Raw genomic sequence first — 15079 nt, forward strand, 5'->3', positions numbered from 1 at the left:
GCGAGTGTTGAGCTTCAAAGATGGTATGGATGAAAACATGTTGATGAGGGTCAGAGGAGAATACAAAATGGCTCATAGGGAGAGAAAGAGCAGATAGGAGTAGGCACAGGGCCTTGTGAAAGGGAAAACAAGTAATTTATAATATGATTAAAAACGTGGGAAGAAGTGGTGAAGAGATGTGAAGAAAGGAATGATACAACCGGAACTAGTCACTGAAACTGCATAGGTATAATTAGTTGATTCCAGAAAGGAAGAATTTGGTGCAGTGAGAATAAAAGATAATGAAGACGGCACATGAAAGTATTTTAACCGTTAAAGAGGAAAACATGGGTTTCAGTAATATTACCAGAGGAAGCAGAAGGATCTGGTATTAACCAAACAAGAAAAAGCAGAACAGTAGACCAACTAAAATGGTTGGGATAAGCGTAATACAAGCTATCCATACATCTTATTGCCCTAAATCAAAATTTAAAACAAACTCTCTTGGACATCCTAAGACCCCTTCTCTTTTTTTAGGGTTACATCCAACAAGTTATGAAGCAGTAAATCTGCAATTGTAAATCCAAATTTCCCCCCCGTTCACTCTCCATTCCAGGGGATGTGCAACACAAACTGCCCAAACCTCAGCAACTGCCTCCCTGCACAGCTTCAAAGTTCCCTAAGCACTTACTGCTCTGACTTTGGAGATGCCCAGAATGGCACCATCCTGAGCAAGATGCCTGCAGGATATTCAGCATGCAGCCTTGGTGTCTAAGCTCACCCTCTAGTTTATGAACCAATACAGTCAGAAATCACGAGTGCAATCACACAGTGAGCAAATGTAGCTGTTCATACAAACGTAGCCTTTTAGGCTCCGGGACTCAATTCAGTTGCCCCAACACATTAGTTTTCTCTCGGTTTAATGAAGTGAATCAGCTCATCTAAGGGTTAGACTAATGCTAGAAATAGTGCAAGGGAAGCAGCAAGAACATGTGGCCAGAAGTGTGGAAGAAAGTACATGTTGTGAGGAGTGTAACTGTTACCCTCAGGAGCAGCAATTTATTAGATGAGCACAGCCCATCTTGTCTAAAAGCACCCTGAAAAAAAATGGGAAGAGTGTCTAAGGGCACAGTGTCCTCCTACACTTAAGTAATAAGAACATATGGATGCCTTACTGGGTTAGATTGAAGGTCCATCTAAGCTGGTAGCTTGTCTGTAAAAGTGAAAAGCATGATGCCTAGAGAAGAGAATCAAAAGCAGAGCAAGCATGTACAGTATTCAACAATAAGGTCCTAGCCTCCAATGATGAGTCACAGGCATGTGTGTGGGGATGTAGGGGAGGTTACTTTTCATATTTAATAACAGACCGAGCAAGCCCTTCCACCATTCATTCATTCTGAACCGATCAATCTGGCCCCACATTGGCAGAGGGGAGTGTCCTGCCCTTGTCAGATGTTCCTGCCCTGCATCCCACCTCTGCTTCACACTGTCAAATGGCAGCAGGTTGAGTCAAAGCAGCTCACTGACACATCTGTAAATTAACACAACAAAAATGTATTTTTTTTCCAGTGGATCAGCAAGGTAATGAAACTCACCCTACCTTTGTGTGATCAATACACGTAGAGCAAGGGACGGGAAAGCAACAAGTGGCAAGAGGTGGAGAGAAGTTTAACACCTCTTTTGATAGCATCCCACAGTTAGTCTAAATTAAGCTATCATGTCTCCGTGGACTGCACTGTGCTCAGAGACCACCTAATAAAATGAAAGGAGAGCGTCTTTGTTTTGAAAGTACAGGTGGAAGAGAGTAAGAGGTGGTTGGCACCACCTAACTTACATGTAGATGTCAGACACCAGCTTAGGAAGTGGGAGGTCAGGCTTCAATGCCTTCCTTCACCTGAGGGTGTTCAAACCCACAGCTCCCATCTCACAGGAAGAGTGTCTCAGTTCTTGAGCCGTTTGGGGTGGGGGCACATTTCATGCCTTTCTTGAAGCTATCCCACTATTTTCCTTCAATGAATCATTTGACTCAGCACGGGATACAGGATTTGGCTGCCAATATGGCAGCCATTAGCAATTCTGCTGACCAGCAGTTTTATAACATGACCCACTAGAAGTTTAAACCTCATCTTTAAATTCTACTCTTTGGAGTTCTGTTTGTAGATAAATCATTTATATGTTTTACTCAATATACTTACATAACTTGGCCAAACTTCTGGAATATATGCTTGCAGTGTAGACTTTAGGACTTTAGTATCCCACTCTGAATAAAACCTCAGGGAAAGAATTTGCTTTTAAGACACTTCATCACAAACACGCATGCTTTTAAGAGGTGGACTTTACAGTTTCTACTCAGCAATTCTCTCCCCTCCCCCTGCCAAACCCAAACAAACAGAAAAGAGATTTTATACGCATCCCAGCTTTTGTATTATGGAATGAAGCCAACTTTCATGAAAGTGCCACTGTCTGCCTGCCTTTTTATAGTTAAAAGGAGAAAAAAGAAGGATGTAAAATTAAACTGAAAGACATTTTGCTGAAAAGTAATTTATACCTACCTCCCAACATTTAAGAGAAATGAGTGTCTTTATTTTCAGGAGAAAAGACAGCTACAGAGAGAGGAAAAAAGAGTACATACAAAGAAAAAAAATCAAAAGAAATTAAATACAGGAAAAATCTACATACATGTTACAATGTTTATCATGACAAAAGGCATGTATGTAAAAAAAATAAGGTGACATTGAGACAAAGGAGAACAACAGAAACTGGATAAATGCTTTTTTTTTTTTTAATAGAGTTTTTCTCTACTAATAGTACAGCTTTGTTAACATGTCTAATTGCTCTTGCAATCAAAGGACTACAGATAAGTATATCTCTAACTGCAAATGACTGCCATCTACATTACACTAATAACTGAATAAACACATGCCCTTAGTTAATTAACGTTTTAAAACAAAGGTCAGTGCTGAACTAAATTGTTTCTCTGTATCCAAGAAAATCTTCACTGTAATTCACAAATGCTCCTTATTTATTTATTGTGCTTTCATTTTCAAAGTACTTTTGTAGGTCTTTACTATAGTCTGTGTGCGGGCCAGACCTTGCGTACCCACTCTGGGGGATAACACAGACGCACGTGCATAAACTAACCGCAGGAAGGTAGCTCCAGCTTTTAGCTGAAAAAGCAACAAGAACTGATAAAGTAGAAATGGTTAATATATTTTTAAAATCTGATTTAGATGTATATTTACTCTGCAAAACAATTATATTTGAGACTTGGATTGTAAGGCTGATATTATCTTCCCCTCTCAGTCTATGTGCATTAACATCAGCTGGAAGCTATGCATATAAAGACATAAATAATATATGCTGCATGCTGATATCTGTTATGGTGCATTCCTTCCTCTCATCTGTTTAAAAGTCATCCCCATAATGTTATATTTAGGATATTTATTAAAATTATGGTATTTTATGTATTATATTTCTTTTCATTTAGATTTTTTGCAACCTTGGTACAAAAACAAAAATTTTTTTTTTGAACCAATTCCTCCACATACAATAGGAAAACCCCAGAAAGAACGGGCTTAGCTTAGAACTTAGTTGAACAAATTGATTAATTTTATGTGGCAAAATAATCAATAAAGCAATATACTACACAAGTAATTCTATTTTGGAATAATCCTATTTTACGCAGTGATATATCTAGCTTAAAAAAAATTATAAACCTTTGTAAACGTTTCTGCGCTTCCTATTTGGCAGGACAGCTATGTGTATGTTGCTTCAACCCATGCACAAAGTCCACAGTAGTTACATTTACATCTGATCTTTTAAAGGGATTTCACTAGTTGCAATTACAGTGATAAGACTACTGCATGAGAAATTCCTCCAAGATCATAAAGCACGTAAGTTATAATTTTTAGTACCATTTTGATCACCAGAAAAAGATATCAAGGGTGAGGTTATTTGGTAATCTACCTCCTTGGTAAAATCTTTATTACTTAAAGTACATAGTGGTCTAACGCTCTGAAAGACTTTAGATGCTTCACTAAATCCAGAACTTGTTTAAATGCAGCTCTTTGCATCTTTTGTGTTTAGGATGAAGGTACTATCTTTGGAGAAGAGAAGGCTTTGGTTTGGTTTGACCAAAACCCAGCAAGTTCAGTGCAACAGGCAGAATATTACAGTAAAACTGGGAAAAGGAATGGGAAGGTGATGCAATTTTTAACTCCACTGCAGTTCATTTTGCTTTGAAAAATTCTGTTGAATGAAAACTATTTCTGGTGTGTAAGTTAAGCCAATTCCTTAGGTGAATTCAGATGCAGAAAACATGTTAAGATGATCTGTTCGCTCAAATATTCTGTTAGCTAAAACAAAAAAAACAGCCCTTGTTTTTGTACACATACCCAACGGAATGATCTCACAAGGATTTGGAATTAACAAAGCACAAACAGGTAGACAAAACCTGAAACTCGAAAGAAAATGAATGATCATGAAGTACTTGCTGCAGGGCAACAGGAAAATCTCTTACCTCGGCAACAGTGCAGAATATTTGCGATGCCTATTGCCTTTAGCGCCCTAATAGCCATACACGATCACGTATCATAGGAAGAGATTCCTAGAGGCTCTAAAGGGTGTTCCAACATGGATGGACAAACCCATTTCTCCACGAACATCATTGCAGGTGAAAGGAAAAAGGGAAAAGACACCTAAATCCTTCTCATACAGTGTCCTTGCCATATTCATCTGACAGACTCGGGTAACAGGGAGAATGAAAAATGCTCAGCCTTTTCTCTGCCAAATTCTACTCTGCTGCTTTGGGCTCCTGTCAGAGACTGCAGGGCACCTCTCATCCAGTTCAAAATTGCTCTTTCAGAGAGCAAGGCAAAAATGCAGAGACCAAGTAAACACTGCTATGGTAATGTATTTCTTAAGATCATACTCTGCTTTACCTATGAAAGACTTTATGCTCTTGAACAGTAAAAAAAAAAAAAAAATAAATAAAAAACTCTTTCGATAGTAAAAAAAAAAAAAAATCACAGTGTCCTAATTTCCAAGTTCTAGATGTTAACATCTCATCTCTGCAGAACACAAAAACTGAATATGAAAATGAGAGAGATTACTAAAAAGAAAATCTTTGAGAACTGCCTGAACTCAGATGTGCTGTTACCTGCCCTGCCTTTGTGCATATTTTTCTTTTTTAAAACAGGAAAAATTTGTAAGGGAGTATACCAATGTCATCTGCTTGCAATATGAATCAAAAAGTTTGAAAATCCAAAATCTGATGTTCAGGGGGAACTTTTCCTATTTATAATAAGAGTGAACAAACGTGTTCAATTTTAGGTGGGCATTTTAGATTTAATGCTTATTCTTCTTACAGTACAAGGGTCATCTTTAATTGATGCTCATATAGATATCAGTTTTCCTGGTCTCCCTTTTTTCATTCTGTCTACCACCCATGCATACACTAATCATATTCTTCAAATTATGCTTTAGTGTGTCTCATGTGTCTTCTGCTTTAATTCATATTGGCAAAGTAGTAGGTAACCTATTAAGCAGGAACCCTGCTGACTTAGTTCTCTTTCCTATTAGCTTTCTCTTTAAAATCAATTTTAAATAATATACTATTTCCTAAAACGAAGAAGCCTGAACTATTAATACTCTTACTACAGATAACTACATAAGGACAAAATCCTTGAAAAGAGATCTGTTAGGAAGGTAAGCTAATGCGAATAAATATGAGGACAATGAGGACGACACTGAGCTGGAAAAGCAATAAGGAAAGAAATAAGACATGCATCATACCTAAAATATTTGGAAAGCATACATACTTCATTTAGCTAGTAGGACCTAAACCAAGGAGGATTCCCTGTTCCCTAGGTTCAGTAAGGATGGCAAATTCCTAATACAGTGTAGGAAAATGATCCTTTTTGGTCTTGGTAAAGCCACTGAAAGAAACTAATCTTAAAATTTTTATAAGCGATTTATTTTTTCTATTTTGAAGCAATTAATATACCAAAAGTGTACTAAGATCCTGAAATAAAATAACCTGTGTTTATATTTCACATATGTCTTCACACAGGCTGTGTACATGAATTTCTTACACTTTAAACTACAGACTCACGACGCAAGTGAACAATGCCAAACCTAGGACCAAATAATGTTAGGACTTCAGGTTTCTCTGAGTCACCCTTAGTAAAAGGGAGGGAGACAAACTACAATATAGTCCTTATGCCTGTTGCCCTGAGTATGCTAGCTTCATCTCTGATATGGTTCCCCAGAGCGAACGTTACTGGTTATTAATGTCCAATGCCTTTGGCTTCTTCTAAAAATTATACGAACCGCAACTTTTAATTAGGAATCCCAGCAGAAATAACTCCAGGCTCAATACAGGACCTCCTTTGTACCTCTGCTTATTTGCTGAGCCATTTCCAGAAAGGTTGGATCTCTGGGCACTGAAGTCATGTAACTGAGACTTCTCAGATGTGCTCTTACACAGAACGGTTCCCAAACTATTTTGTTTCCAATCTTTCATGAATTTTATACAATATCTTGAGCAACAGTCTGAGAATAACGATAAGACAAATTGTAGGACAATTTCAACCCTACTTATCCTCTCATCCTTTTAATGTTATCATCCTAAGTGTCAGCATTTTCTCTTTTTACTCTGACTATGTGTAAGGAGAAAAGGTAGCGCCTTGGAATCACTAGAGTTTGTGGTCAAAGTTCCTTATGGGCTCAACTGGTTTTGTCTGTTTGCTTTTTAAACTTTCTACAAGTATTTCTGTACCTAAAAAAAGTACTGACAGATTGGTAGTTTGAGGGTTTAATGTTGTCTTAATATCTTTCCAGCTTGGTCATTATTCATATCCTCATTTGCTAAGCTACCAACTAAGCCCCCTCTCTGCATCACATTGCCCCTTTTCACTAACAAGGGTAGATATAATGACAAACATAGCTGTTAGAGACTCTTTGCGCTGTTTGCCTAGATGCCTGACGCAATGTTTTGTACAGCTGTAAACACCCTTTCCTGCTACCAGTGCTGCTCGCTCTTAGCCAAAGTGGAGATCCACTTCATCCACTTTTTTGAAAAGGGGTTCTCATGCTGTCTCACATTACTGTTTTGCTGGCACTTCTTGTTGGCTGTCTGATCATAGGGCTTATGTTATAAAGGAAGGCCCAGAAATATTTCCCTCACTCTTGTTTCCAAAATAAGGAATTTCACTCCTAGAATTATTTTGGCCTGAGTCCCAGAACAGGTAAAATTCGATCCTAGGCAAATGGTGTTTTTTCTTCATATCAAAAAAGCATTTAAAAAGTTTTTTGGTGAAACTACGGAGGTAAAAAAGGAAAGAGATCGTTCTTAAAGATCTAACACTCATTTTTAACCCTTAAAGAACCTAGAATAGCAGTCTTTATAAATGTCAAAGCGTTCCAATGTTATTTTCATGATAATATTTTCATGACTCTTCCAGATCCCATAGAATTGGATCAATATAGTAAATATCTACTATGTAGGTGGAGAGATATGAAAAATACCAATTAAGAGGAAAAAAAGAAAACCATAAACTATTTCTATGCAAAAGGAAGGGAAGAGAAGCAAGAATTTCCAAGGGATATCTTTTGAGATCCACTGATAAAAAATAAAACAAAAGCAGAATGCAGAGAAACCACTTCCTGTTTGGGTCAAAATGGATTTTTTTTTTTTTTTTTCTATCTGGCAAAGTAGCTCGAAGTCCGGTAGTTTCCTTGGAATAGCAGGGGAGAATAGTGAGAATAGTTAGGTTTGTTAGAACTAACATTTCATGGATTTAATAATGAGGAGGAAAAAATCATTAGCTCGGCAATTTGCAGAATGCCTAATACAGAAAAGACTATGCAGGCCAGTTTCTAGAGATACATTGCTAGAGTTTTACCTTTGTGAAACTCAGCAGTTTGAATCTATAAGAACAGGGAGACCTAGTCTTCACAGAGTGATTTTTCCCCTATGGAAGCCTCTAGTATTTCAACTCTGCTATACTGAGAGAAGGGAAGGAGGAGGTAAAAGACAGCATGGAGGTCTTCTTATTACTGGGTTGGTTTCACAGAATGATCTCTTGAACTTACAAGAAAGGCCTAACGTAAAAGGCTAGATGGTGGGCACAAAATTCCCTTAACTCCATGTTAAATACAGACAAAATGAATTTACATTGTTCATGTAAACTGTTCAGTTACCCGCTCTGTTTCCTTATAATAAGTAATTCCATATAGTTAAGGTTATTCATCCGAAGTTAATGTGACAAGTGTTTAGTCTACAACACTGAAAATTGAAATTTAGCTCCAGGAATACACTGAGATCTGTATATAAAGCACAAGTTCTTAGACCAGCTACGTGCTAGTGTACTGGTTGAGTTTTCATAGAACAATGAGAGAATCAAAAAATAAGAAAAGTTTGTAATGCGCTTGCATATTACTCAGTGTGTATTTGCATGCATTTTAGAAATGTACAATTAAAGAGGGTTTTTACAAACCCTTTAAGAAAAACTATTTTCTTTAAAATTCTAACAAGTCTGACACTTATGCAGAGGTATTAAGTACTTACCACCACCAGCACTTCCTTCTCTGCGGCTACGTGCGCTGCCATCTCTGCCAGATTTAATGCGCTAGAGGAGAGTGAAACAGGTTTGAAAGAACAGAACAAAAATCCCATTTACTAATATACATTACAGATAATTATTGAAAACTCAACTTAGTGTATTACTAAAGCAGTAAAAGAGCATTAAAGTAGACTTACTTTACTGTAACTAATAAATTTTATTTTTTCAATGCACAAAACTAGTTACATCAGTGTTAAATCTAATATTTACATAAAATTGGGGTTCTAGGAAATTCAAACAGGATATCTTAAATTATTTTTCTTCAGATAATTTTTTTTTAAACAAGAAATGTGCGTCAAAATAGTTCAGGTGAACCTTTGTAAAGTACAGATGAAAAAACAGGCAAGGCAGCCTCCCGTGCATGAGTTCAAAGTAGCCTCTGCCTATTAACATCTTGCATATCCCAAAAGTGTTTTATTATTGTAAAGATTCAAGAGGGAGGAAGTAAGGAAATCTATAACAGGAACTATTTACTCCATAGATCTTAAAACTGTGAATACTTAGCACAGCATTGTATGTTAGAGCAAAATTTAATTTGTTGCTGGTGTTAAATGTAAGATACAGGCAAAGGTAAATACTTTAAAAACCTATTTTTAAAAAGTCAGCTGTCTTATATCGAGAAAAGTATCATAAATATCTTCCAGCTGTGTTATTTTTAGGATTATTTGAAAACTTTTAACTGTTTAACAAAGCAATACCTCTGTATTGCATGGCAGACTTTGCTTCTCATGGTGAAACACCAAGTTCTTCATGCACATGTCTTGTCAACTACAAAACATACATCTTAGTAAGGAACTTTTTGATGGCTACGTACAAACACTTGCTGTTTAAAGCTATCTGCTGTTAATAACGTAATCTCTGGATCTTATTTCAGCATATGAATTCAGGATACACTTAAAAAAAATACGTACATACTACCTAACCACATGTTCAGATTGATTACTGTAGCTTCTTCTCAAAGTTAGAGATTCTGTCCCAAAACCAAAAGTTGTAGTTGGCTGATCATTCATTTTTCTCCAGAATATATTATGGCATCTGGCAAAGTTAGGATGACACTGAAGAAGTGAAAGAACTTTCACGCTTCTCACCAAAAGAAGAAGGAAAACTCTTAAATCAAAACTCAGAGGAGTCAGACAGGAAATCAGTCTGCCTAGCGCGAAACCAGGAATGGTCTTGGAACCAACCAACCCAGGATCAGAATTTCTCACACTTTTTATTTATTTTGGGAAATCCTCAAGTCTAAAGTAGGTTCTCTAAGACTCTGGTCTAAATCTCCCATTCACAATCCAGTGAAGTAGCACACGTCCAGCCTTCAAGAAAAACATTCAGACCATCCAAATGCTGAATGACTGACAGTTCTGCTTCTGTCTTTCAGAGGGAAGCAGTCCCTATATGATCTTGCTACTTGTGCATATTCCAGAAAGGAGAGTTAAATGCCATACTAATGTTCTGCTTTCTTCTAAGCGCGCCTCTGACCTCTAACACGTTGGCTTGGAAATTACGTACCTCCAGAAGACCAATGCCTGTCATAACGTGCTATCATTATAAGTGTGGAGCATGCTAGAAGTGATGCATCTGTTATCACCTGGAGAAGAAAAGTTCTGAAGAATTTTCCCCTGCAGAGCACTAACTGGGTCTTGCCAGCGCTTGGACTTCTAGATACCATCCAGGACGCACTTAAAACGTGTTTGCCTGAGGAGTCAAACCCGTTAAGCGCTGTCTGTAGGCATACTTAAACAGTAGGCCCCTCTAGCACAAGGTGTCACCCTGGTGCCTGCTGTCATATGCCTAAGACACGGTAGTGGAATGAGAGCCCAGCTGGATGAAATGGTTATAAAGGACTTGGAATCTGTCCTAATAAGGAATTTCTTTGTGATCAAACTGAAGACTGCTGTAGCAAACATAAAGGACCAAACAGCTGTGGATGAAGTGAGATTTTTTAATATTTAGATTGTAAACTCAGATCGTAAAAAAACTGCAATGGCAGAAGGGAAACGATGAACTTAAGTTCTACTATTTTGTATGTTACAAAACTTGTCTGGATTGAGAGAAAAAACCCTGAAGACAATCTAGCATAAAAATACCTGAACCACAATGAAATTTTGAAAGAGCAAAACTCAGGCTAGCTGCACCATGATGGCCAAATTTTACTTTTAAATAAAACACTGCATGTGGGGGGCATGTCCCTTTGTGTCAGATCATGTGACAAAAAACATGTCCCAAGCATGAGTTAGTGTATTTTGACACATGGCAGTACACTTCCTAGTTGCAGGTTGGGACTGGACAACTTTTCAGAGTCCCTGGCTAAGGAGGAGAGATGGGAAACATCCCATATCCCAGGTGAAACTTCAGGACAAAATAGCATCCCTGAAAGTTTCATTTGAGTGTTAGACTGTTCCTTTATTTCATAATGGTGCTGTTCACACAGAACATCTGATCAGCCCAACCTAAGCAGTAAAAAAAAAGTAGGAAGGAATTGAGCTCAGATTGCATTCATCTGATTTTACACACTGTTGTATGGGAAACTACATATAGGCATAGCCTTAACAGACACCAGTAGAGTAAAGATCAGATCTTTTATATATATATGGATAATCAGCAACACAGTCTGAATGAGCTGTCAGTTAAAGACCAGAAAGCTGATGAGGTCCTTCACAGCCTTTACATCCTAGGATGTTATCCCCAAAACATTACAGAAGTATTACAGCACAAGACTAATTCCTGTGATGTTCCAAGCTAATTAAAAGCAAACATTTAAAATAGGTCCAATGATTTCCACCCTAAAAATGCCTATTTCTCTCCAATGACTGCAAAAGAAATTTAAGATGATTAGTACAGATGTAAATGCCTGAAGGTAAACTCAGCAACCTATCATCACTGCTTCACACCACACCCAATCAGTTCCTCATTTTTCGTCATTAAGCTCACTTAAGGGAAATAAATAATAATGTGTGTATACATCAATGCCAAGAAGGTTATGTGAACTTTCACATTGATATCTGTCTTTTTTAAACTGAAAAACACACACACACAATTAATGTATTAAAAAGAAAAAAAAAAGAAAAAAAAAAAGAGATCTTATGAAGGTTACAAAATCCAATGCTGTGAGAGGCAGGGATAAGAATTTCTACAGGGAAATGAATCCCACAGATGTTCCCAGATCTTTGGCTGGAAGGAACAACCTGTCCATTCTTGAGAACTGAGTGAAATAAATACTTTAGAATATTTATTTTGGTATAAACTCCATATGAATATACCTATTCTGGCAAAACAATGCCAGAATAACAAATTTTCATAAGTTTCTACATAGAGAAAAAGTCTGTGTGCAGACTTTGAAATATAGGTATATTACACTTGCATTTATCTATTTTCTCTTCACTAGGTGCAATCAAGAAATCATGGTTTAGTCTTAAATTGGGAGCAAGAAATCAGTTATATCTGGTTTTGTTGACCAAACCAGTGTTCCTGTTGGAAACCTAAGTGGTGAAATATTAAAATCTGGTAATTTCAGAGCTTGAATACACAGTTTAGGACTCCATGCTCACAGCTGAGAGAAGGAATTTCTTATGACAGAAGTACTGAGTAATTTCTAAAGCCAAGTAGTAGACATGAGATTAAAAAGCCAAAAAACACCAAGCAAACCCCAAACCAGGGGACGGGAACCCACATCCAATACCAATTGCAAAAGGAAACTGCAGAACTATTGTTTGCTAGACAGCACTGGTGTAGGGAGTCTGTCACAGAGAGATACCTTCCAAAACTAGGCAACAGCATACTAAATCACAGTATGTTCTGTGATAAAAACATTTTTTTATTTTCTTAATATCTTTGTTCCTTTACATCTAAAATAGTGTTATGTCCTTTTAAGAAAGCTGAGCTAATGGATTCCTCAGGAGAGGAAAATTGCTCCTTTCTTTGAGGAAACACTGAACTTCAGGAGATTTCAGGGTACGCAGACGAGGGAACCAGAATAGGGAGATGGGAGTCTGTCCCTCATGCAGAGTGGCTGCAAGAAAGAGCAGAAAGCAGCCGATCGCGCTCCAGACGTTGGGAAAAGAACGTGCTAGGAAGCTGAGGAGACTGGCCTAAACATTTTCCTATATTTAAATAAGCCTCGTTCTATTATAATTTAAACTAGCTTAAAATATAATAGAATCAGGCTTATTTGAATTTAAAAGCCTGTTAGCTTCTTGGGAGAACTTACTATAGGAAAATGTTTAGGCAGATTTACCTTAAAAGCTCTGGCTAGCCTGAAGTGCCATCACAGCTACCTTTATTTTGCTTTGCAACATCAGTGTTGTGACAGGATAGAATCAGACTCTTAAATATGAATAGTTAAATGTAATTCACAAAGTGAACTTTCCAAGTTATGGTTGAAGGTTGAATTATGACTGACAGTCTAAAACAATCACGTAATAATTTTTTCTACCATGAGTTTGTACTGGATTCAATTGAGATCTCTATCATCTAGGTACAACTCAGTGAAGTCTCTTAATACAATGCAGTCAAAATGGAAAAAAAAAATCCACATTTTAAACAGTAAAACTTATTTTCCTTTAAGAAAATTGGTATTTGAATATGTAAAGTGAGGTGTTGTCAAATTTCTTCATGTTTATATCATGTTGGAAGCCTGAGTTTCCCTGAACATCTTTCTATACTTACTGCTTTGGTGGGGAAAAAGCTACCATTCTTAAATATTTTAGATAATTTAATCTTCTAAATGTTTTACTGACATCATCATGAGGGGACTGGGAGGAATATTAGTCCAACTGTATTTGCGGATTGCTTTCTTCTGTCCATTTTTTCAAATGCTTTAAATTTTCACATTTACTGAAAATCCAAACCAATATACTTCAACTAGCCCACAAAGTAAGTTTGTAGCATAAATTTGCAATCCTGTGATCAAAGCGTTCCTGTTTACGAGTCTCCTTTCATTAGTAAAGTGCTCCAGTATACATGTGTGTACTCGGACTCTCTGGAACACTGGTACAGTGACATCAAGGTTGGGAACTGAGGTAGAAGTGCAGTCACTAAGGAGGTATCTGATGTTAAATGGGAGCCAGTCAGTCCTACTAGAGGCACAATAAATTAAGTAAGACTTAGTGTCCCCTATTGTGACTATGTGGCTTTCAGGCAGTTCACTGGACAGGAAGCACAAGCTTTAATATTTTGCAGTGCAACAGCACAGACAATGCATGCCAAATAACATGCTGATCTTAATGTTGAAATCTTACTTTATCACAGGAACGGCAACAAAATCATGAAAATACGCCCATTCCTCTCAATAGAACACAAGTTGTGATTTTACATCTTTCACATTCTATAGCTTTGCCATAGCATTTTTTTTCCAGTTTAAATTTCCCACTAACATGAGTGATTTATTTCATACCTATGTAATCTGCCAATGTTGTAGTTTGTATATAGCCAAAAAGAGCTCTACTACATGGACAAATCCTTAGGCTCCCTTCCTCTCCCTACAGCTGCCTTGTTACGTGGTGGTGGGAACGCAAATACACTTTAAACAGTTTGAAAAATAAGTAGGAAAGGTGACATTCCAGAGAAGCTGCATTATGCTTCTTACAGGTGTCTCCACTGTTCTCTTCACATACCTATCACGCAGTCTTTCACTAGTACTTAAACCCACAGAAATCCACTGTTTAAAAACATTCAGACATAGTTATGGTTGGTCAGCAGTTTAAAACTAAAAACCCCAAAGGGCAAAAGAAACACAAACCCCTCTAAACTAGGAAGATAAAAATATATCTTAAAGCATCATAAGGACTTTTAGCTTCTTCTGTGTTATGCAGCTATACTATATAATCATAGAAAGAAACAAGCCTACCTGCTCCCTTATTTCTTTTAATTTTTCCACCCTCTTGAGCTTTGTCATGTATTCCTGGACTTCTTTCAGTCCCATATCTGTGCAGAGACGAACTAAAAATCGCAGACCTAATTGGAACACAAGACTTTATCAGAAAAAGGCTTACAAGCTGATCAAGCTATCAGTACACCCTAACAGCACCGGACATCCAGAAGGGCTGTATGGAACACTACAAATAACTGTGAATATAGGAGGACTCTAGTCCAACATCACTATTCAAGTTGTGATACTATGCAAAGAATTCAGTGTTCTCCGTGATGCAGCTTCTACATTCACGAATAGTACATGTATATAGGTGGAAGACATGAGAAACACTAATTCATCTGGCTCAGAACTCTTGATGTTCACAAAACATTTTGGAACTGGAAAGCATAACAGCAGCACTGAGTTATTACAAAGGAGCCACTATCAAAAGCATTTTGTTCAAAACCATTTACAAATGGCAAGTGAATGAGAACGCTTTCTGTTTTTCATTTGCTGTAGGTGACTTTTCAAGATTAGTATCAACTCAATAGAATTAAAAAAAAAAAAAGAAAATATGAAGGTCAAACACAGCTCTGATGACAACAAAAGAACCCCTAAAAAAAAAAAAAAT

The 15079-nt window shown here is 37.2% G+C and overlaps 1 protein-coding gene across 3 annotated transcripts in view; it reads right to left on the bottom strand.

Annotated features, from left to right (window-relative positions):
* IFT88 (intraflagellar transport 88) overlaps positions 1-15079 on the bottom strand; it is a 54599-nt gene that overhangs the window by 2593 nt on the left and 36927 nt on the right. For 2 of the 3 annotated variants that reach the window (XM_068930264.1, XM_068930265.1), the window contains exons 23-24: positions 14446-14552; positions 8549-8609 (exon numbers count right to left, since the gene is read on the bottom strand). In XM_068930264.1, coding sequence (XP_068786365.1) covers positions 8549-8609; positions 14446-14552 — 168 coding nt within the window. Of the gene's footprint in view, positions 1-8548; positions 8610-14445; positions 14553-15079 lie in introns of those variants that run through there. The other variant, XR_011138698.1, reaches the window with a different exon arrangement.

The sequence above is a fragment of the Struthio camelus genome, chromosome 1, assembly GCF_040807025.1.
Source record: "Struthio camelus isolate bStrCam1 chromosome 1, bStrCam1.hap1, whole genome shotgun sequence".
Classification (NCBI taxonomy): Eukaryota; Metazoa; Chordata; class Aves; order Struthioniformes; family Struthionidae; genus Struthio; species Struthio camelus.